Consider the following 24,467-nt stretch of genomic DNA (forward strand, 5'->3'; position numbering starts at 1 on the left):
ATTTATGGTGTGAAAAATAAAAAAAAAAAAAAAAAAAAAAAAAAAAAAAAAAAAAAAAAAAAAGCAGACTTGCATTTCTTTATTTATACCCATCATAATTTTGTATACTTTATCAAATCTCCCCTCATTCTTCTACACTCCCCCCGGGAATAAAGCCTAATCTGTTTAACTTTTCCCTGTAACTCAGTTCCTCATGTCCTGGCAACATCCTAGTAAATCTTCTCTCCACTCTTTCAATTTTATTAATGTTGTCCCTGTAGTCAGGTGACCAAAACTATCTCAGAACTCCAAATTTGGCCTCATCAATTCTTTAACAACTTACCCATAATATTTGAACTCCTATACTCAAATACTTTGATTTATGAAGATCAATGTACCAAAAGATCTCGTTATGACCCTATCTATCTTTGACACCACTTTCAGAGAGTTATGTATCTTTATTTCCACATCTCTCTGTTCTTTTGCACTTCTCAGTGCCCTACCATTTACCGATTATATCCTACCTTGGTGTGTCCTTCCAAAATGCAACACGTCACACTAGTCTGCATTATATTCCATCTGCCATTTTTCAGCCAAGTTTTCTAGCTGGTCCAGATCCCTCTATAATTCCTGAACTCCTTCCTCACTGTCCACTACACTTCCAATTTTTGTGTCATCTGCAAACTTGCTGATACAATTTAACACATTATCTTCAAGATCATTGATATAGACCATTGACTCCTTCAGGACTATATGGTTCCTCATTTACACAGGCATGGAATTCTGGTGTTGGACTGGGGAGGGGGTGGGGGGCTGGGTTGGGAGGAGGGCTGGATGGAGTGGCATTTGGTATGGTGGCCAGTTTTAGGCCATATATCCCCAAATGGAGAGCAAATTAAAGGAGAGAAAGGGCACTTACCTGCTGAATGCAGAATCCCAGGGTCCGCAGGCCGTACACAGCAGGCTGATACATGTGTGATAAGGGGGAAGCGTGACGGTGGTGCATGAAGCTTCATGACAGGTAAGCCTCCCCACCCCCTGCTTGCTGGATGGGAGGGTGGGGGTGGGGTGGGTGGTGTGGAGGCACTATTTTAAATCGACCCCCCCTTGTGTTATCAACCCCCCCACCCCCCAATGTTATTGACACCCTTTTGACCCTCTGGTATTTATCAACCCGCTGGGGGTCAATATTGACCACTTTGGAGACCCACAATATAGATGAAAAACAATAATGGACCCAGCACCAATATCCCTAGTCATAAACCTCCAGTCAGTGAGGCAATCATCCATGACCACTCTCTTACTTCTCCCATAAAGCCAATGTCAAATCCAGTTTACTACCTCAACATGAATACTGAGTGACTGAACATTTCTGACTAACCTCTCATGTGGGACCTTGCCAAAGGTTTCACTAAAGTCCAGGTAGATAACATCTACAGTCTTTCCTTCATCAACTCTCCTGGTAACCTTCTTGAAAAACTATAAGATTTGATAAACATGACCTACCTCGCACAAAGCCATGTTGACTATCCTTAATCAGTCTCTGACTATCCAAATACTTGTATATCCAATCTCTTAGAACATCTACAGTTGTCAGGCTCACCACCGTTCTTTTATAAACCACAGAACAATATGAGTGACCCTCCAATCCTCCCGCACCTCACCTTTGGGTAAGGATATTTTAAATATATTTGCCAGGGCCCCTGAAATTTCTGCACTGGCCTCCCTCAAGGTCTAAGGAAATACCTTATCTGGCCCTGGGGATTTAGGGCAGCACAGTTGGCATAGCAGTTGGCACAATGCCATTACAGCACCAGCGATCGGGACTGGGGTTCAAATCCCCTACTACCTGTAAGGAGTTTGTATGTTCTCCCTGTGTCTGCGTTTTCCCCAAGAGGTTTTCCCATGGGCTCCAGTTTCCTCCCACCATTTGAAACACACTAGGGTGTAGGTTAATTGGGTGTAAATTGGGTGCCACGGACTCATGGGCCGTAATGGCCTGTTACCATGCTGAATGTCTAAATTAAATTATTTGGTTTAACTCATGAAGTACCTCCTCTTTCATCTGTATAAGTTCCATAACCTTATTGCTTGTTTGTCTCAGTTCCCTGGACTCTGTGCCAATTTTCTGAGTAAATACAGATGCCAAAAAAAAATCACATTTAAGATCTTCTGACTCCATACATAGATAATCACTCTGATCTTCAAGAGGACAAAATTTGTCCCCTATTTTCCTTTTGCTCTTAATATACCTTTAGAAACCCTTAGGATTTCCCTTCAATATGTCTGCCAAAGACATACTCCTCAAGTACCTCATTTGCTCTTTGTCACCCATATCCACTATATACCTTCTTAACCAGATCCCCAATATTCCTCAAAAACCAAGGTTCCTTACACATGTTAACGTTGCTTTTCATCCTTACAGCAACATACAAGCTCTGTACTCTCAGCATTTCAATAACTACATTAGTGCAATACACAAAAGTGCTGGAGAAACTCAGCAGATTTCACAGCATCAAGGAGTTATAACCTACATTCTGGTCCTGAGCCTTTGTTCAAAGTATGAACCAAAAGCAGGCAAGTGTCTGAATAAAAACATGGGACGAGGAGAGCTGAGTAATGATCAGCTGGGTTTCTCCAGTGCTTTTGTGTATTGCACTAATGGAGTTACAGCTCATCGCTGGTGGCATTGCAGTGCCCAGGTTTGTGTCTCCGAGCATTTCAGACTGCAGAGAAATTCCAAGGCTCTTGCATGCATTTCTACTTTCTGGATGATTAGCTGTTTGAGAATACATGATGACAAAAAAAGTAAAGAACTGCATGAAATTAAATTCCTAATATTGGCCCTAATATTTCAATGATTTCCCTCTTTTCTATTATTTTACATCAAAGCTTCACACTAAGAAGACAAAATGTACATTTCAAGAGACAAAGACAATGACTAGTTTTCTAAGGATGCTGATATATACCAACCTGCAAAAAAAAACAGAAAATATCAAGTGTAAAGCAATTTTTACACCAGATTAGTACCTTGAAACTAAATAAGGTAATGAAGTAGCTGGCAATCATTATTTTTCAAGTGACGTTGGAATTTATCTATAACACTAGAAATATGTGGCTTGGTAAGTATACAAATCCATTGGTGCAGGAAGCTGTTAAGTGACAGCGAACCGGGTTTGAATCTGGTACTGTTTGTACATTCACCCCATGATTTTTTTCCCAGGGCCTCCGATTTCCTCCCACCCTCCAGAACGTACAGAGCTATAGGTTAATTGAATGCAATTGTGCAGCATGAGTTTAAATGACTGGAATCTGCTTCTATTGTTCTGTAAATAAAATGTAAACTTCTAAAATTTGCAATGTAGAAATATTATACCTAATGTGGCTTTGTATTCATTTCACTGTGGTCAGAACTTGTTGTGTGCTGCTAGGTTTTCCTAGAGGTCAAGAGTAAATCCACTTCAAACTATAATTTTTTGGCTTCAAAACAAATTGGGAGCACAGTGAAGACAGGCAGCTGTATTAGAGCTGTTCATTCTTCATCTAAAGTTTGAGGATATTTTTATCCTCATTCTAACACAAAGAAATGATGTAGCAAAAATTGTCAGAGTTGGAAAAAGAGAATGATTAGTAACATATCGATTCCAAACCAGTTTCAATTTAAAATTAGATGAGCTCAATGTTAATCCATATTTTTACACATGAACATTTGCCCCTGCCAACAGAAAGAACAAGGAATGGGGGAAAGCCCTGTGGAGTTGGTTCCCTCCCCTTCAGCTGTCTAAAGACTTTTTACTCACCATTTGTTGGAGTTTGAGTGGGACTGATCAACCCCAGGTGATTGTAATTATGGTGATGGTTACCTGTGAAACAAAGAAAAATGGGAAAAGCAAAAATAAATTCTGGCAAATTACATCTCAATGAACATTTTTTTATTGATTAAAAATTCAACTTTATTCAGTGCCTTGAAAAGTACAAATTATCATTACTGAATATAATCAACATTTACCATGGAACCAATTTACTGGTGTTGACTATTGTTGTCATATTGGCAAATCACTGCAAAAGTAGATAAAAAATAGTTTTTTCCCCCTTCCTGGAGAATCTTGGGTTAGAATATGAATTCTTTGAGGTTGCTTCCTGTAAATTTGGTGTTATTCCGCATTATTCTGTTAACAATCCTGTATGCAGTTCAGTTTCCACACCTGGATAAAGAACTGGGGTGAATCGCTATATCTGCTCCAAGGTCTTATGGCCTTATGGTGTTAATAAATAGATGAGAGGATTGAGTAGATTTACAATTAAAAACAATAATCTGAATTACATTGGAGAACTAAATGAATAACTGAGTATCACAAAATGCAGATACACCATAAACATTGCAAAATCACAAGTACAGTTGCAATGATGTTACAACAGTTGACACATCAACTTTCATTCATAATTTTTAATTCACTCCATAAAAGCCATTCAAAAGGTTTAAGGTTAGGGTTACAACACATCATTCAGGCAATAGATTATTGTGCCTGACCATTTCCGTCCTTTATATTCACTATTATTATGAGAGTTCTGCCTCCGCTGTTCTCTTAAATATTTCGTGTTAGCAATCAAGTTTGTTTCCTTGCAATCTTACAGAAAATTGCAATTCCTTTTTGTTAATATTTTATTTAATCAACATATATAAGACCAAATAATTGACAATAATATAATAGAATGTTAACAAATATATGTCGAAACTATATATAAGAAAAATCTAAAATTTAAAAACTAAAAAAAACTACTTACTACAAATAAAAATTAAAACCCCTATTGATTCACCCTCCACCCCCCCCCCCAAAACTAATCTAATCCCAAAACTAAAATACATACTATTTCATTATAAAACGATTGAAACTAATTAATTTGGGTTGCATCAGTTGACACTCGAAGACATCATAAAATTATTATACCTTCAGGGAAAACTTCACTGATCAGGAAAAATATAAAGAAAAATTTTATAATTTTAATTTCATTATTCTAGCTTTCAGACCCTAAATTTGCAAAAATAAGGAATATTTATCTCTTAAATTATACATTTTTTTTCTAATGGAATACAACTGAATCTCAGCCTGTCATCTATCTAATGTTAAAGAAGTATCAGATTTCCATGTTACAGCAACACATTTCCTTGCTATTACTAAGACCAACTTAACAAATTTTAATTGAGAATCTGACAGCATCAATTTAGGAGTGGCATTTCCAAAATTTCCTAAAAGTAATTCGGAGTTTCAAGGAAAATTCACCCCCGTTATCTGTTGCAAAAAAAAAATTACTAATAGAAACCCAGAAAGAATTGACTTTTGAACAAGACCACGTAGAATGAAAAAAAGTTCCAATTTCTATTCCACATCTAAAACATTGATCCAATAAATTTGATCTCCATCTACTCAATTTTTATGGAATAATATATAATTGATGTAGAAAGTTATAATCTACTTCATTATAATTTTCTACATCAATTATATATTACTCGTCGAAAATTGCCATTCCATATCTCAATAGTGTTTAAAGGTGTAGTCTGATTCCCAATACCAATTTGTTTTTCTTTCAGGGCCATAAAAAACCCTCCATGAAAATATGAATGTCAGCAAGGCCCATGAGCCTGTACCCCCCCTCCCACCCCCAACCCCCTCCAATACACCATCAACCTGTAGGTTTTTAAAAGATGGAAATAAACTGGAGAACCTGGATGAAATCCTCACACACATGGGGAGAGAACGCACTAACTCTTTACGGACAGCGCCGGGTAGGGAAAATACAGGCCCTGATGCATATGTAATAACCTTTGGACCCTGCAGTTTTATTACAATAGGAATGATCACACAATGTAATTGTGATTAGGTTAAGTCAACTAGGGGTTACTTGTCAAATTATACCTTGCAGAGTGAGAAAGGCTCTTCTGTGAGTTCAACGGGTTATCTCCAACAAATCTATCAAAGTTTGAAACACCATGTAACAGTTAAAAGTATAGAGTCCAAATGAAAAGGAAGATCAGTTAGTACCAGACAAGGGCAGAATGATCATATTGTTCTGGGGTTCATTGAGTAGACTGATGACTGCAGGGAAGAAACTGTGTTTAAACCTGTTAGTGCACACTCTTACACCCTGATGAGAAGAGGAAGTGGCTGGAGTATGATGGGTGCCTTTCCCAGGCAGCCAGAGATGTAGATGGTCAATGGAGGAGATGGAAGTTTGCATTATGTTCTGAGTTGCATTCACTACCTTGTGTAGCATCTTTCAGTGTTGAGTCCATCCATCAAGTATCCTTTTGGTGGTACATCTGAAGAAGTTGTTGCCTGACAAGAGGGATGTAGTGAACTTTTTTAGTCTTCTGAGAAAGTAGAAGCATTGGCATCTTTCTTGACTGTCGTGTCACTGTGGTTGTCTTGGGTCAGATCATTGGAGATATTTATTCCTAAGGTTTTGAAGCTATCTACTTTTTACATTTCATAGCCATTGATGTGGCTAGGGGTATGGTCTCTTCCATCTCTCCTGGTCAATTACCATCTCCTTTGTATTATTAACATTGAGAAGGAGGTTATCATCTTGGCACCAGGCCACTAGACTTTCATTCTCTTTCCTGTACTTAGTCTTGTTGAAATTTGATAATGTAATAGGAGTCAATGGACAATGTTAAGAAATGCTATAAGGGATGCCTAAAGCATCAGCCAATGGTTAGGCAATGGCATTCTCAATGCTGATCTTAAGGTTGGTCATTCATCCCATCTAGTGTTAATAATTGTTCGCTGAATAGGAGATGATGTCCAATTGATGAGTATGATGCCCACACTTGTTCAAAGAATAGAATTGCTAGGCGAATGATCTGATTCTACTCTGCAACCAAAGTTAGGGAAGTGGATTAATTGTTTAATGGATTAATTAATTTATAATTAATCTCTTTGCTATAAAAGAAATGATAGTATGAACAACTTGATTGCTCCATTTCTTCCATGACATAATAAGCAATAATAGTCAAAATACATTTGTTGGCTGAAAAGTGCTTTTGGATACTGTAAGATTATAAAACACTATGTCTTGAACCTTTCACAGAAACTCTAGCAGTTCAATGTAAAATTGTTGGCATTTATCTCTGTACAAACACAGAAGTTTATAGATGCGAAGCACTTTTTTTCTGATTTAGCAAGAGCGAACTTCTGATCTTCCAGTAGTTATGCCACATACATATCTGCTGAATCTTGGCCAAGTTAGAATTAGTGCAAGAACAGAGCATGTTCAACTCAGAGGAGAGGATTGGCTGCAATTCACTATTTTAATCAAACATAATTGGATGATTGCAAATATTAATTGATTTCACAGATTTCAATTTTTAAAAAATATTCAAGAATTAACTTTATTTTTGAATTTTAATATTTGTGATTTCACACACATTCAGATTCTTTTACAGTTGGTAGACTTGATTGTGTGACATAATTTGCTATCAACACAATTACATGGGCAAAGATTGTTATTAACAATTGATAAGGCACTGAGTCCCACTGAAGAGCTCAAACCTAGCTGCACTGAGCACGATCATCCAAGGGCTGTGCCAAGATAAATTTTGGTTTCATGGCCAGGTGAATGTTGAATCTGAGCTTGGAATGAACTAGTGGAGTTTATGGGACAATATGAATGCTACTTTGTTATTTATAACATTGCACATTTGCTTTTTTTTGATATAAAACCATTAAAATGAAATTATTTGTACATTTGGGGTAAGTCATCATCAGCTTAGGTAATGCAAAAGTATAAAGGTTTACTGTCATTCCTGCTGGGTTTTGGTTCACATTTGTGCAAAATGTAAATCGGTGGAGAATGTTTGAAATGTCTAGTGAATTTTTTTTTTAATTAGATACATAATTGGAGACATGATACTTCAAGTCACTGCATGAGTACTTGCACAAGCATTCATTCATGAACACAATAAACCATTTGTGATAACTTGAGTTAGGGCTAGAATAAACCAGGCAATTATTATAATAATAACAAATTAATGCACAGTAAAATTTTAACCAGGTGGTTTGGACAATACCTTCAATAACTTCTCCTAGGACAGGTATAGTCACTTGCCTGTAACCCCAGATCCTGAACCATCCGAACTATTGAACACGCTATGCCCACCATGCACTCAGTTTGTACCTCTCCCCACCATTCCCACAATGTATGATCTCAGCCCTCCACACACAGGGGGAAGAGAAGTGAGGAGAGGGTGAAGGGGAGAAGGAGGTGCTTCAAAGAAGGCAAAAGAAAGTAGGAGTGAGGGAAGAGAGAAAGGTGGAGAGATTGACAGGAAGAATAAGAGCGAAGGCAAAGAGAAAGGGGAGGTGGGGTGTGATTGGGTCATGTGAAAAAGGTGACAGAAAAGGTAAAGACCTTGAGGAGAAGACCTAATTGATAAACTTGCAATTTATTTTTTAATTGTCTGGTTAATTGCCAACCAGGTGATAACATTTGACAACAAGGTATTTTCAGGGATAAACCATATTTCAGTGAGTCCTCCAAAGGACATTTTGGATAATATCCATCAAGAACAATTCAGTAGATGATTTCTGCTTTCTTGCATCTCGTTCATTGTGGCAGTGACAACAGCCAAACTAGCACCCTTGTTCTTCTTGGTTAAAAGAAGCACCAGATAGGAAGAAAAGTTGGCACTGTGGACAAAATAGAGGGTGAGAAGGATGGGAATTGTGAGGAACGAGACTGAAATTTGAACATTTAAGAAGCACTGAAGGATAAAATGGGTGGAATAAAGGCATAGTGAAATGACAGGAGAGAAAGGGTATAACTGAAGTATCTGCCTTCAATTTTAAAACAAATAGGGATAGCAGTATTGCAAATAGAGGAGCCACAGCATATGTGAGGATGTAGGATTAGAAAAAAGGCATTTATATTGCAGGAGGGTATTTGGCCCCCTGAATCTGCTGATAATGAAGATCAATTTTTCACAATATTCTCCCAATGTTCCCATCAGTTCTGCACATATTCTACCATCTATGTTAACAGCAATTTACAGTCCATTTAATCTCCTATCTTTGGATTGTGGGAGTAAACTAGAGCCCCCAGAAGGAACCAGATAGTTACAGGGAGAATTTGAAAACTCCACACAGTACAGATGGCACTGTACGTGGGTCGCTAAAGCTGTTAGATAATAGCTCCATTAACTTTATCTGTATACCAACCAATTAATACATTTTGAGTTTTCATCAAATAATTTGAGTCTTTCCAAAATAGTTACTGTACTTCAAATTATTAAAGTGACTTACATCTCATATTAAGTCCACGCTGAAATCAAATCAAACTTCAGAAGATGAGAGCCAATCTTAAAATGTTTGTGTAACATTCTAATTCAGTGATTCTCAACCTTTTTCTTTCCATTCACACCCCACTTTAAGTAATCCCTCTGCCATCGGTGCTCTGTGATTGGTAAGGGATTGCCAAAGGTGGGATGTGAGTGGGAAGGGAAGGTTGAGAAGCACTGCTCTAGACCCAATTGTTACTGAAATATTTTGCTTGAGAAAAATTGTCATTGGCCCACTTTCTTTGGAGTAATGAAACCATGCACATAACGAGTCAATTAGGGATGATTAAAACAGTGGTTTTCAAACTTTTTTCTTTTCACCCACATACCACCTTAAGCACTCCCTTACTAATCACAGAGCACCGATGGCATAGGGAATACTTAAAGTGGTACGTGAGTGGAAAGAAAAAGGTCGAGAACCACTGGTCTAATTGCTTCTGCCGATTTATCACCCATTGTTAACAAGTTTCTGATATTATTTAAGTTTTACCTGGACTATGCTTCAGGACAGAAGAATGAAGAAACTGTCACTATTTTATTATGCACTATTGGTGATGAGGTGCTGCAATTATGCAGAGAAAATAAAGATATATTTATTGCAATAATGTAACAGAACCTGCAATCCTTATGAACAACTTGAGCCATGAATAATGACAAATATTAACTCAAGTACATTTCTGATTCTAATCCTGGGTGATAATTTTTTTTAAAAAATGGAACATAAACTGAGGTAATGATTGAATCGCATCAATCGTAATCAGCTCTGGTTATAAATGCATTACATTTCCCTTGTGTCATTTGGATTTTAATCCATTAAAAAAATTATTACACTGTTAGTGAAAATTCCTTGATATTGCTCTGAGTAGCAGACTTATTTCTGATATGGACTGATGATTTAAGCTTTATGCAGACCTCAGTGCTAAATGGTTGGGGACCCTTTTGCAGATGTTCACCAAACACAGGATGAAATCGGTCCAAATCCAGCTTACCTTCCCCTAGAGGGTATCATGGGAAATATTGTGTGCAACCATTGCCGTTCTGTTCAGATTGTTCATGGTACTAAAGCTACAAAGCGTATGTCCCTTCAAGTTTGGATGGTAGTCAAGGAAATGGTGACAGGCAGGGCCTTTCTCTGCTGCTGGAAAGTTTCCGGGACTATTGTTAACAGAGTTTGCTTGGTTCTGCAAGAGGGACTAATTGGAAATGCAGCCTGCTGTTTTGATCTGCTCACGTCAATGAAATTGACCTTTGATACAATATTATACCCCTACTCTGCATGTATTTACTGCAAAATTGATTGAGGATTAATTTCTGAAACAATAACAGCAATAACTGGAAAATTTAACAGCTCTGGGAAGAGAAACAACCAACTTTTGGTGTCTACAACTGGTGAAGGCTCACAGATCTAAAATGTTGACTTTCAAGTTTATTATCTTTCGACTGTACATACAGAACCCAATGAAACAGTGTTTCTCTGGACTATGGTGCACACATAGTACATACAGTGCCCTCCATAATGTTTGGGACAAAGTCATTTTTTTTCCTTTATTTGCCCCTGTGCTCCATAGTTTTGAATTTGTAATCAAACAATTCACATGTAATTAAAGTTCATATTCCAGATTTTATTCAGGTTATTTTATATGTTTTAGTTTGACCATCTAAAAATTACAGCGTTTTTTATACAAAGTCACCTCATTTCAAAGGACCATAATGTTTGGGACATACCAATTGTATGTATATTAAAGTAGACATGTTTAGTAATTTGTGGCATATCCCTTGCATCCAATGACTGCATGAAGTCTGTGATTCATAGACATCACCAGCTGCTGAGTATCTTCTCAGGTGATGCTCTGCCAGGTCTCTAGTGCAGCCACCTTCCTGCTTGTTTCGGGGGCTTATCCCCTTAAGTTTTCTCTTCAGCATATGGAAGGCATGCTCATTTGAATTTAGAACAGGTGACTGAATTGGTCATTGAAGAATTTTCCATTAAGCTTTAGAGGCCTGAATTAAAAGGCTGGGGGAGAAAGGAAAAATGGGCAGGGGAAGGAGTGTGCACCAACAGACAAGAGGTGTTAAATGGGTGACCACTGGAGGTGATTCACTTGCATCCACACCTCCTCCATTACTACCATTCGGGGCTCCAAACAGTCCTTCCAAGGAAACCAACACTTCATTTGTGAATCTGCAGGGGCCATCTACTCCATTTGGTGCTCCCACTCTGATCTCCCATTGGGCGCAGTAATAATCACACACACATACGCACAAATGTATCAAACCACACCCAGAAACGCAGACCAGCCTGCAAAATGGCTGACAAAGCACAGACCTAAGGGGAGTGACACCGGCCGTCATCCCAGGTGACTTCCCGCGCGGTGGGAAGATGGGGAACTCTGGCGGGAATGCCAGCCAATCCCAGGCCGGCACTCCGATGAGGCGGGGTCCTGACATCAGCACCTGGGGCCCATGTAAGAGTGACAGCCAGAGCAATAAACCCGCCTCATTTTCCAAGGCTTTTGTGTGTGTGTGTGTGTGTGTGTGTGTGTGTGTGTGTGTGGGTGTGTGTGTGTGTGAGTGTGTGTGTGTGTGTGTGTGTGTGTGTGTGTGTGTGTGTGGGGGTGTGTGTGTGTGTGTGTGTGTGTGTGTGTGTGTGTGTGTGTGTGTGTGTGTGTGTGTGTGTGTGTGTGGTTCTTCTCCACACTTGCATGGCGTGAATGCTACAATATAAATATTTTGGGATGATTTACTGGGTTACAGGATACTGCTTAGCAATCCCACAGCCTGCGGGAGGAAGTTATTTCCCAGCATGGCATCTTGATTTTGCTGATCCTGCACCTCCTTCCTGCTGCCTGGCCTGCTGCATTTTTCCAGCTGTTCTGTTTGGTTTTACTTTGCTTAATGCAGATATTGTGCTATGTCACACATTATGGATGTCAGGATACTTTTTGGGTAACCAGTGTTGATGCACATAATGAGCTCTCAGTAATTAATGATGGGAGTGCTGTGATTTTAGTGAAAACACAGAAAGGCTGGAGGAACTCAGCAGGTTTCACAGTGTTGAGGCAGTCGGCTTAAAAGTGAATACAAGTTCTTTGCTTTTGAGTAAACTATGCACACCTATGTCATAAGCCCTCATATCCAGAGATGTATTAACTCAATCCCATGTAATGAAATGAGCTCTGATTTGGTTGAAAGCTCTGTAATCTGCAAATACTTGACTTTCTATGGATTTTTGGCTCTTTCAAATTTAAGTTGGGAATTTCCTTGGAACATTATGATCATCTAATGTTGTGTTTCATAGTTACAGATAATATATAGGCAATGGTAAAAGGCAATAATTTGATCTATCTCATATTGGTGCCCAATCTTCGAGAGTTAGGTGGGATCTCCAACCCACCACTTCAATCATCAACAGAACTATTCCAAAGCTTTCAACTTCAAATAGCAAGTAAGAGTTATGCCATCCAAATGTAGAACAATGGATTATCTACATACAAAATTAATCCCAAATCCCTCTCCCTAGATATGAGCTGTACGAATTTCACAGTGCAAAACACGGAAGTCTACAGACACTGTGACTGTAGAAAACACAAAAATATTGGAGGAACCCATCAATTGGCACAGCGTTCAAAGGAGGTAATGATATATAACCGATGATTCGGGCCTGAGGTCTTCTTCAAGGTATGAATAAAATGCAAGCAGGCACCTGAATCAGAAGGCTGGGGAAAAGGGCAGTGGAGGAGTACAGACCAACAGACAAAAGGTGTTAATTGGATATGGAAGGGGCATAGGAGAGAGAAAAAAAGGTGAGAATTGACTGGGGTGGAGGGGGAGGGTTGTTTTTGCTCTGTGAAAGCAGAACTGGGGGAAAGATAGAGGAAAATATAGACAGAGCTAGAGGAAAAGAGACAGGGAACAATGGGGGGGAGGGGGAGGGGGAGGGGCAGGTTGACATGCTAACGGAAACCGGAGAAGTCCATGTTAATGCCATCCGGTTCAAGGGTGCCCAGATGGTATTTGAGTTGTTGTTCTTCCAATTTGTGGGTGGTCTTAGTCTGAGACCGTGGACAGACATGTCAGCAAGGAAATGGAGTGGATAAATGCAATGGTGGCCACTGGGAGGTCCCTGCTATTGTGGCGGACAGAACTGAGGTGCTCAATGATGCAATTTCCAAGTCAAATGAAAGAATTTCATTCCTTTCTCTCAATTTCTCTGACTCTGTCACATCTGCTGCCAGATCCTACTTCAACAAAAGTGGCTTCCCTCTAACACCATCAACTCAGCCCTCACCCACATATCTGCCATTACCCATTCATCTGCATTGGCCTCTCCGCCCCCATGCACAGCAAGGACAGGATTCCCCTTGTACTCAACTACCACCCCACTAGCCTCTATACCCAACATATCATCCTCCACTATTTCTGAAACTTTCCACATGATGCCACCACTAGACACACCTTCCCTTCTCCTTCCTCAATGCCTTAGGCAGGGACTGCTCTCTCTGTGACTCCCTCATCCCTTCCCACCAATCGCCCCCTTGGCACTTACTCTTATGTCGACAGGAGGTGCTTCACCTCTGCCAACACCTCCAGCCCACCACCATTTGGAGCCACACACACTACTTCCAAGTGAATCAACACTACACTTGTGCACTACAGCAAGGGTTGTCTACTCCCACTGTGATCTCCTGGTGGCCGCACATTTTAATTCCTTCCCCCATTCCCTTGCCAACATACCTGTCCATGGTGTCATGCACTGCCAGACTGAGACCACCTGCCAATTGGAGGAACATATTCTGTCTGGGCACCCTCCAACTATAGTTGTCATTAACACAGACTTTTAATGTTTCCATTAATGCCTCCCCACATCACTTCCTATGTCTCCTTTCCTCCAGCTCTGTTTCTCTCTCTTTCTTCCCTTTTACTCCTGTCTTTTTTCCCCCAGCTCTGCTTCTACAGAGCCAAAAACAACCCTGTCCCTCCCCACAGTCAATTACTACCTTTCCTCTCTCCTGTGTCCCATCCATATCCAATTAACAACTTTGTCCCTTGGTCTGTACTCCTCCCCTTGGCCATTCTTCCCTTCCCCCAACCCCAGGCTTTTCATTCGGATACCTGCCTGCTATTTTCCTCATCCCTTGAAGAAGAACGGGCCTGAAACATTGATTATATAGGTTTATTTACAACACTGTGAGACCTGCTGAGTTCCTCGTCTTTCTGTGTTTTTACTAAAATCACAGCACTCCCATCATTAACAAAAGTAGTCATATCATTCAGAAATTGAAACGGCTAGTCACTGTACCTATTTTGGATCAAGTGTCTCACTTCCTGACTTTTAAAGTCTCTCCACCATCCGCACAGTGCAACTCGGAAGTGTGGTGGAATGGATTCCATCTGTCTGTCAGAGGGCTGCTCCAATATTCAGGAAATATTTGCTGTCCAGGTTAGAACAACTTCTGTGATCCTGCAATATTCCAAAGCACCAACTCTGTTTCTCTATCTGCAGATGCTGCCTGACCTACTGAGTATTTCCAGCATTTGTTTAATTTTCATTTCACTCTCTCAGCGCATGCAGTTTTTTGCTTTCCAGATTAATATTAGGCTTCTTCAGATGTATCTTATGGGATCTCCACTCTTCTGAGGAATTTTAATTATAGGGTGTAATGTGTAGCTTATGAATCTTGGTTCATCATTCAGGGTAGCATAATAACTAGCCCCTCATACAGTAAAACTCTTTCCCCTTGTTCTTGTACATATTTTTCTTGAATGCTATATGATTCTGCAATTTTTTTACCTGACAATGCTTGCATCTATGATCAAAGTGTGCCACCTACTCTTGCAACCAATAAAGCTCAGTCTGATCTACAACACAATGTAATCCAGATATTTGAAGAATTGCACTGCAAATATTTGCTTGGACGGGAGTATTTGTCTCTGACAGTTGTCTGCTGAAGAGCAGGGCTATTCATCGATACTGTTGACCACTGCTGCCAATGTTCCCAAGACCCATTGCAAAAAAAAACCTAGACACCATTTATCACGTATATTTGTGCAAAATCCCTGGGAAGTTGGCATTTTCTGTTAATGGTCTCTTTTTTTTTAAAACCTTTTAATGGCCTGTGACTTTCTGGTTAAGCCCGGTGATTGTGCATCAATTACAATGGGGGCAAAAGTCCAGATGTGATACTGTAACAATGGAGGAGGTCTCTGCTACCAGTCCTTGCTGATTGCATGGCATGGCTGAAGAGGGCATCTAAGAATTTTTATGTAATAGTGAGCACTTAAACTGACTGATTGCGGTTAGATTATCTGGGACAAGCAGACAGCTCTACTGTGTAAACATTGAGAGTCATGGGCATTTTTGCAGCTCATGTCATGCTGAGCTAATGGATCAATGTGTTTGTAAATCCATTTCAAGCTGATAGTACACATTCATTATTGCCTCCCTGTACAGAATCAACTCACTGAAACACTGTGCTGGATGAAAGCCAGTCCCTGGCACACAGGATAGTTCATGTACCATCTGGGTAATGTTGGAACTCAGACATCCTCTCTTGATGCTCTAGTCTACACATGCCTAAGTTGCCATCTTCTGTTCCTCCTCCAACAACTAACTCCATCTTGATGTGCAAGCAGCAACGAAGACAAGAATATTCAGAGTTTCTGTAAAATTGAAATAATTTATGCAATTATTTGAGCTGGTAATGTGGACAATATCCCATATTAAAATATGGTCTTTATGGAATTAATTGCAGTGTTTTGATTGATAACCCTTACACCAGGAGGCGCAATTTACGTGTATTGTAGACCTTTATTTATTAAAATCCTTTCACCTATTCCTCACTTTGGCTGTGAGTTAAAATTATTAACAAAGGAATATTTAATCACATTAACAGGCTGAAAAATGGGTCAAACTCTTCCTTGAGCTCCATCTGTAACTTCAGATGTTGAAACAATCTAATGTCATTATAATTTCAAAGAAGACATAGAAAACCTACAGCACATACAAGCCCTTTGGCCCACAAAGTTATGCCGAAACATGACCCTACTATAGAAATTATTAGGCTTACCCATAACCCTCTATTTTTCTAAGCTCCATGTACCTATCCAAAATTCTCTTAAAAGACCCTATCGTATCCACCTCCACCACTGTTGCTGGGAGCCCATTCCACCCACCCACCTCTCTGCGTAAAAAAAACCTTACCCCTGACATCTCCTCTGTACCTACTCCCCAGCAACTTAAACTCATGTCCTCTTGCGGCCACCATTTCAGCCCTGGGAAAAATCCTCTGACTATCTGTTCTGGGATCCCTGCTCTTTGTGGTTTTTATAAATGACCTGGATGAAGAGGCGGAAAGATGGGTCAGTAAGTTTGTGGATGACACAAAGGTTGGAGGAGTTGTGGATGGAGCTGAAGGGTGTTTGAAGGTTACAAGAGAGTATAGACAGGACGCAGAATTGAGCAGAAGGATGGCAGATTGATTTCAATCCGGATAAGTGTGAGGTGATGCATTTTGGAAGGACAAACCAGAAGTCTGAGTACAGGATTGATGGTTAGTTACTTAAGAGTGTGGATGAGGAACCTTGGATTTCAGATCCATACATCCTTCAAGGACGCCGCACAGGTTGACAGGAGAATTAAGAAGGTCTGTGAGATGCTGGGATTCATTACTAGGGAGTTTGAGTTCAGGAGTAGAGAGGTCATGTGGCAACTCTACCACACTCTTAAAGTATTGTATTCAGTTCTGGTCTTCTCATTATAGGAAGGATGTGGAAGCTATGGAAAGGGTGCAGAGGAGAGTTACCAAGGTGTTGCCTGGATTGTAAAACTAGTCTTAAATTTATTGACCCCCCTTCCTGTTCCTAACCTCCACTCATGGAGATTCCATGGACAATCCCTCCATGATGTCCACCTTTTCTGCAGACATGACACTACCTCTGATCAACAGTGCCCCCACCTTTTTTGTCTCCTTCTGTGTCTTTTCTGAAACATCTAAAACCCAGCACTTGAAGTAACTGATCCTTTCTCTGAGCCACCCAAGCCTCTGTAAAATAGATACATCTCAAACCATCTATCTGAGTGCATCCCTTCTCTATTATCTGCCTATGCTCTCTCATACACCGTCTCCAAGCTTGCTCTATTTGTGAGCCAATGGCCTCTTCCCCAGTCTCTTCAGTTTGGTTCCAATCCCCCCAACAATTCTAGTTTAAACTCTCTCCAGTAGCCTTAGCAAACCTCCCCACCTGGATATCGGTCTCCCCAGGATTCAAGTGCAACCCATCCTTTTTGTACAGGGCATACCTCCCAAAAGAGGTCCAGCTGATTCAGAAATCTGAATCCCTGGTCCCTACTCCAATCCCTCAGCTTTTATCCTCCACTTCATTCTATTCCTATACTCACTGTCATTTGGCACAAGCCATAATCCCGAGATTACTACCTTTGCGGTACTGCTTCTCAACTTACTTCCTAATTCTCTGTACCCTTTTTTTCAGGACCTTTTCCCTTTTCCTACCTATGTCATTGATACCAATATGTACCATGACCTCTGGCTGTTCTTCCTCCCACTGCAGGATATCGTGAATGCGATCTGAAACATCACGGACATTGGCACCTGGGAGGCAAACTACCATTCTAGTTTATTTTCTGTGTCCACAGAAGCGTCTGTTTGGCCCCCTAACTATAAAGTCTCCAATCACTATTGCCTTCCTCTTCCTTTCTCTGCACTTTTGAGCCATGCCAGAGGCATGGCCACTGTTGCTTCCCCCAGTTAGGCTGTCTCCACCTCAACATTACTCAAACAGGACTACTTATTGTCAAGGGGTACAGCCACAATACTCCTAGTACCTGACTCTTTCCCTCCCCCCCTCCCCCCCAACTGTAACCCACTTGACTGTCTCCTGTGTGGCCACCTGCCTATAAACTCCTTTCTATAACCTCCTCGCTCTCCCTGACCAGACAAAGAAAATTGAGCTGCCACTCCAGTACCCAAACATGGCCCCTTAGGAGCTGTAGCTCAATGCACTGGGTACAGATATCTATGCACCAGATGCAGATATGGCCGTCCGTGAGGCTGGGAAACACCTCCCACATCTGACACCGAGCACAGAACACAGGTAAACCTATCTTACCTCGTTACTACCTAAGCCCGTTCAGCCAAAGCCCTACCACTCTGCTACCCTCTCACTCTGCTACTCCATGGATATGGTGGTCTTCTTTTTAAACTTTTCTCACTCTACTGGCTGATGTCATGTGCCTGCGCAGTCCTTTATCCCAAGTAGAAAAATGCTTTTGCTCAGGAAATCCTTAGCCATTCCACTCGCAGCCTTCTTGCTCCGAATCCAAATATCATATTATAAAAGATTCTAATGCATTCACGATCCAGAAGATATGAATCTAATTTATGCTTTTATTTTTTGAACTTCATAGACATCTAGGAATTCTAACCAAATGAAAACTCTTCAGTCTTGCCTCAATCTCTGATATAAAATGGTGATGAGAAAAATTCTATTGTTGAAACCCAGGGTAATAAGGGAAGAATAAAAACTTTAGTTTAATATGTATGTTATTCTTCTGACGCCTCCCTTCAACAAGTAACTTGGCAGTAAAATTCTCAAAATCTTGTGCCCTATCAACAGAATTAAATCTAATCATAACCAAATTTTCTAATTTATTGTCCCAATATGTTTTAAGATTCTAGATTCAACGTGTACTGTAATAAGACAGATATAATATTACATGAAACTGTATTTAGTCTGCCATAAGGTAGACAAAGATTTGTTGTAATCAGAAATTGCCCAGCAGCCCTTATAGTCAAAGAAAGAGAAGCAAAAGTGAATCCCTTCAGGATCACAGAGCGTCCATGGATTTGCCTCTAGTGCTCCCGTACCCTCTGCAGCCCTGCAGACTTCAGACCCAACCGTCGGCAACCTGAGCTCCAGATCCAAACCTTCGACACGATTAGGAAGCCTTCAATGCCCACGGCAGGTCCAGAGCTCCTCCCACCTTCGGCATCTTCTCGCATCCTGGTCCTGATACCGTTTCAGCCAATTTCAAGCTAGTCCTTTGACGGCAAGTCGCCAGTAGCTCGGAGCCTACTTGGGCTCCTCGCCTTGAGTCGCCAATAGCCCGCTGCCTGTGCACTCTTCAGCTGCAGAGCCCTTCACTGGTCTGCCGTCAGAGGCGGGCTGTGTCCTCGCTCCCCTGCTCTTCCCGGGTCAACAACAGCGGCATTGTTGCTTTTGCTCCAGCTCTGTCATTTTATTTTGTTATTATTTGGCACACTCTCAAGAGTGATGATGACTTGATTCCAATCCATTTGGTGGGCTCTGAAGCTACTGTTGGGAACCACATACTTGTCCAAAGGCAGAGCAGCTGAAGGGAGCTGGTTTGCGAAGTGGTGCACTCCTTTCACTGTTTCTGTGTGTGTTTTCAATGCCTGGCATTTAAGTCCCTAATGCAGTGCACCCTCTACATTATGTAAATTCGCCCTTTCAGACCTCACAAATCCAAACAAAATATCTGTGATAGAGAATATAAATGACTGATATAGAATAAAAATTATGATACAGAACAAAAATTACTGACATGGATTCAAAATGGCAGATACGGTATACATGATGTGGAGTAAAAAAATTGCCCTGACAGAATTTATATGGAGAAGACATAACTAAAGAAACACCAGATCTCAGAGAAACAGGCAACTTTCTCAATTTTTGTCAAGGGGTTTGCATTTCAGAAATTTGTGATACAGATGATTTTCCAGGAATGCAATCCCTCTGTAATACACAAGTGTTCAGCACTATCCTGAATGCTCCTTTTCTAGTCTGAATTTCGAGGCCTGTGTGGGCTTGGTGTTCGTCCAGGGCCACCCCATGCAGGAAAATTCCTTATTTCACCATCTCACTGTGCACTCTGCAATAGGCAGGTTCTAATTCACTGTCTTATTGTGCACTCTGCTGTGGACAGCTCTCTAATTCATTGTCATACTGTGTACTGTGCTCTGGGCTAACTCTCTAATTCTCTGTCCCACTGTGTATTCTGCCATTGGTGCACTCTAATGTACTGTCACTCTGTGCGCTTCTGAACAGTTCCCTAAAGCAATATTCCATGATGCTGGAGATTGGTTCTCTCCCTCATTTACATGCTTGAAAGCATTCAACGTAAATACAGATTCAAGGACAGTTTATTATCAGATTCTTGAAAAGACCTCTCATCAGTAAAAGATTATCCCACTGATTTTACATGTATTCTGAATTTATTTTAGTTTTTGCTCTATTTGCTGTGCTTAAACATGGGTGTTGACCTGCCCGGATAGCATACAGAGCAAAGATATTCAAGTGTCTCAGGGCGGCTCAGTTGGCATAATGGTTGGGGCAATGCCTTTACAGTGTTGGCGATTGGGACCCGAGATTCTAATCCCACGCTATCTGTAAGGAGTTTGGACGTTTTTCCTGTGTCTGCGTGGGTTTTCCCCAGGAGCTCCGGTTACTTCCCACTGTTCAAAACATGCCGGGGGTGTAAATTGAGTGGCACAGACTTGTGGGCCGAAATGGCCTTTTACCATGCTGTATGTCTAAATTAAAAAAAAATGATTAATTCACATGTCAATGATCGATTCAATAGAGATATATATAATTTAAATTATAAGGAGGTAATGATATGAGTTTATTGTCATATACATTGTACATTGCTCAGGTTCATTGAAATTCTTACTTCCTGCAGTCGAACAGGTACTTGTGAAACAAAATCATAGTCGACTTCATTGAATTAAACAAGAAATACAGATAGATAATATATAATAAGTAGATGTCCTCACTGGAAGAAGACCAATTTAAAATAAACATCGGGGGAGGGGGAAAAATCACAATTGCTGCTGTCAGAGAGTGTGACCCATCATGGCATGTGTAGCTGGGCCAAGGCAGCACTATTAAGGCTTTCTGCAAGCAGTGCTTGCTGAGAATACCTGCCTTAAGGTTTTGTCAACTTCAGATTGTAGAAATGATTATGACAAATGACAGCTCATTACTACCCTAATCATAAACTGCTCCGACACCTGTCGACACTATTTGAAATGCCATTTTCCTTGCATTACTGTAATTTTGAATATTTATTATCTGTCTTTGACATTTAGTATCTTTCTATACAGAAATACACTATTGTTTTTTTACAAAGTACCTGTTTGGTTACAGCAGGTAAAAATTTTTGGCAAACAGTATGTGTATGACAATAAGCTCATTTTTAAATAATTATTTTGTGTACGCGGTCCACTCCACTACTTACCCTAGACCCATGATTGTGTGGTTAGACACAATTCCAATGCTATATACATATTTGTCAGCACAATTACGCAACAATGAGGAAGCGGACAGGAGGGAGATAGATCAGCTCGTTGAATGGCGTCACAACAACAATCTTGCACTCAACATTAGCAAAACTAAGGAGAAGATTGTGGACTTCATGAGGAAACCAGGAGAACATGAACCAGTCCTCACTGGGGTATCAGCATTGGACACACGACCAGACATAATACACATACAGAAAAATAATACATATGTAGGACCAGTATTCACGGGTACAAATAAATATTGTTTCAATTACATGAGAGTCTCGGATGGTTAGTGTGAGCAGTTCCTTTGGTCGTTCAGCATTCTCAATGCCTGTGGGAAGAAGCTGTTCCTCATCCTGGTGGTGCTGGCTCTGATCCTCCTGCATCTCTTCCCCTGACGGGAGCAGTTGAAGGATGCTGCGTGCAGGATGGAAAGGGTCCTCAATGATTTTGCATGCTGTCTTCAGACTACAATCCTGATAGATCACACCAATAGAGAGCAAGAGAGGCTCCAGATATCCTCTCTGCTACACTTATGGTCATGTAGATTGACCTCTGATCCATTTCTCTGCCACAATTGTACCACCACATTATGATGCAGCCAGCCAGCCTGAATAGAGATCCTGTAGAAAGTTGCCTTGTCCACTTCAGTCTTCCCTGGAAGTGCAGTCACTATTGCGCCTTCCTGACAAGTGACGAGATGTTGTGTGTCCACAATAGGTCACTAGTTAAGTGAACACCAAGGAACGTGGTGCTTTCCACTCTCTCCACTACAGAGTTGTTGATGTGCAGTGGAGGGTGGTCATTCTTGGTTAGAGCAATGCTTGAAATGCTTCTAAAGGATGGTTTGCACCCTAGTTAAGGGGTGCAGAGCAAGTTCTCTTACTCTACATTACAGATGTCAGGAATGCACTCGAAGCACCAAATGACCAATGAAATCACCCCCAAGAGCGAACCACCATGGACTAGAAACAATATTATCCTGCAATTGAAACTTAAGCAAACAATGAGCTGCTGGAGGAGCACAGCAGGTCAGGCAGCTCCCAGGGTAGAAATGGTCAGTCAAAGGTTTGTGTTGTTATGGAGAGCAATTATTGTGTTTCACTGCAATTAAATCTTATTGTCCCCATCAAGGTGAGTGTTCTGACTCTTCTTACTGCAGCTGGTACAGGTAGGATTACAGCTGATACAGTCCCATCGGAGCAATACTCTAGGCTCCCTCCTCTCAGACAAAAAACACACTTGGCTGCTCTCACAGAAATGATTATCTCAGCCATAAATATTTACCAGGCTGGAGGAGAGGATTTTTGGACTCTGAAGTACTCAAATGATCATACGTGGCACAGCTGAGGGTGCAGTCAGTAAACATGGGTTTTTTTAATGGCCTTCATGTGTCTCCTCCATTCCAAGCCATGAATAGTTTGTCACTGTATGTCTACATATCTTGCACAGTCAAAGCCATTAGGACTGTAAGGTTACCAAATGTGGCAAATTATTTTACTGGAATACATTTGCCCATTATAGTTAGCTTTTACTAGAAACGTGGCTTGCAAAAGTGAATGTGGGTGAGGTCAACTACAAATTGGCAGGTTCAGTTACAAAGGGAGTTCTGGCCATGAGCACTGGTCATGAAATGATGCCGAGCTGAGCTATTGTTGACTCAATTATTGCCTCCTTGCCTGACTGTGCAACTAGTGGAGTGGAGTCATGGAGAATTGTTGGTTAACAATAATTCCTGACAATAATTCCAGAGAGAACTTCTCTTTGCCACAACCTATTGCCATCCTCTTGCTTTGTAATTGTTCTACTTCATCTCCTGCACTGACTCCACTGACTTCACTTCCTGCTGATGACTTCTGGGTAAAGCTTTCCCTTCTGAAGGATGTGAAAGATGAGCTTCTCCGAAGAGAACTACAAAGTATCAGAGCAATGCAAACAATAGAATCTGCAAAAGGCATTCATGATGGGCCCATCATCATAAAGGACAGGGGTTGGGAATCTCTGATCCACAAGACCTTTGCCTCAATGCAGAATGGCAACTGAAATTAAGGAATCAACATGAAATACACAAAACAAAGGAGATACACCCGTTCCTTGAGGATGTGATAGTAACCAGTGAAATTCTTTCTCATGCATAGCAGTTAGTGCAATGCTGTTACGGCGCCAGCGATCAGGACTGGAGTTCGAATCCCGCGCTGTCTGTAAGGAGTTTGTACATTCTCCCCGTGTCTGCATGGGTTTTTCTTGCAGGCTCCGGTTTCCTCCCACCGTTGAAAAAACATACCGGTGGTTGTAGGTCAAATGGGTGTAATTGGCCTGCAGGGGCTCAAGGGCCGAAATGGCCTGTTATGTACTGCAAGTTCAAAACTCTTCTTGAGTCCTCAGGTATTCTCCAAAGCTGTAGAAACCCATCAGGTGCATTGACATGGAGTGGTATGAAAACACAAGGCCCTCTGAGTACCACAAGCTGCATCTAAAAAGGGAAAAGTTACCATTTTAAATGGTAACGATTAAAACGAATGTTGCACGACCAATGCCATTTTTTTTAGTGGTGATCCTGTGTATCTCGTGTTTTATGAACACTGGCAAGTGCCAGGCAACGGAATGCTAGAATCAGCTTCGTGAACTGCATGAATTATGCGTAGCAGGTGCGTTTCCACCCCCAAGGAAGAAAAATGTTAGTATTTGAACAGTTAATTCTGAGAAAAGCACCACCACATGAATAGGTGTCCAGACCAGAGTTCTTTTTACATAGCTAATTATCTATTTTTGCCAATTTGAGGCTTAGAATTTATTTCTCTCAAATATCAAGCTGATTGCAGAAAATTATA

At 40.8% G+C, this 24,467-nt stretch overlaps 1 protein-coding gene across 1 annotated transcript in view; it reads right to left on the minus strand.

Moving 5' to 3' along the window:
- LOC138759309 (protein shisa-6-like) overlaps positions 1-24,467 on the minus strand; it is a 434,403-nt gene that overhangs the window by 39,309 nt on the left and 370,627 nt on the right. Inside the window, exon 5 of the mRNA XM_069929517.1 lies at positions 3,780-3,842. Coding sequence (XP_069785618.1) covers positions 3,780-3,842 — 63 coding nt within the window. The remainder of the gene's footprint in view (positions 1-3,779; positions 3,843-24,467) is intronic.

Source organism: Narcine bancroftii, chromosome 3 (assembly GCF_036971445.1).
Source record: "Narcine bancroftii isolate sNarBan1 chromosome 3, sNarBan1.hap1, whole genome shotgun sequence".
Classification (NCBI taxonomy): domain Eukaryota; kingdom Metazoa; phylum Chordata; class Chondrichthyes; order Torpediniformes; family Narcinidae; genus Narcine; species Narcine bancroftii.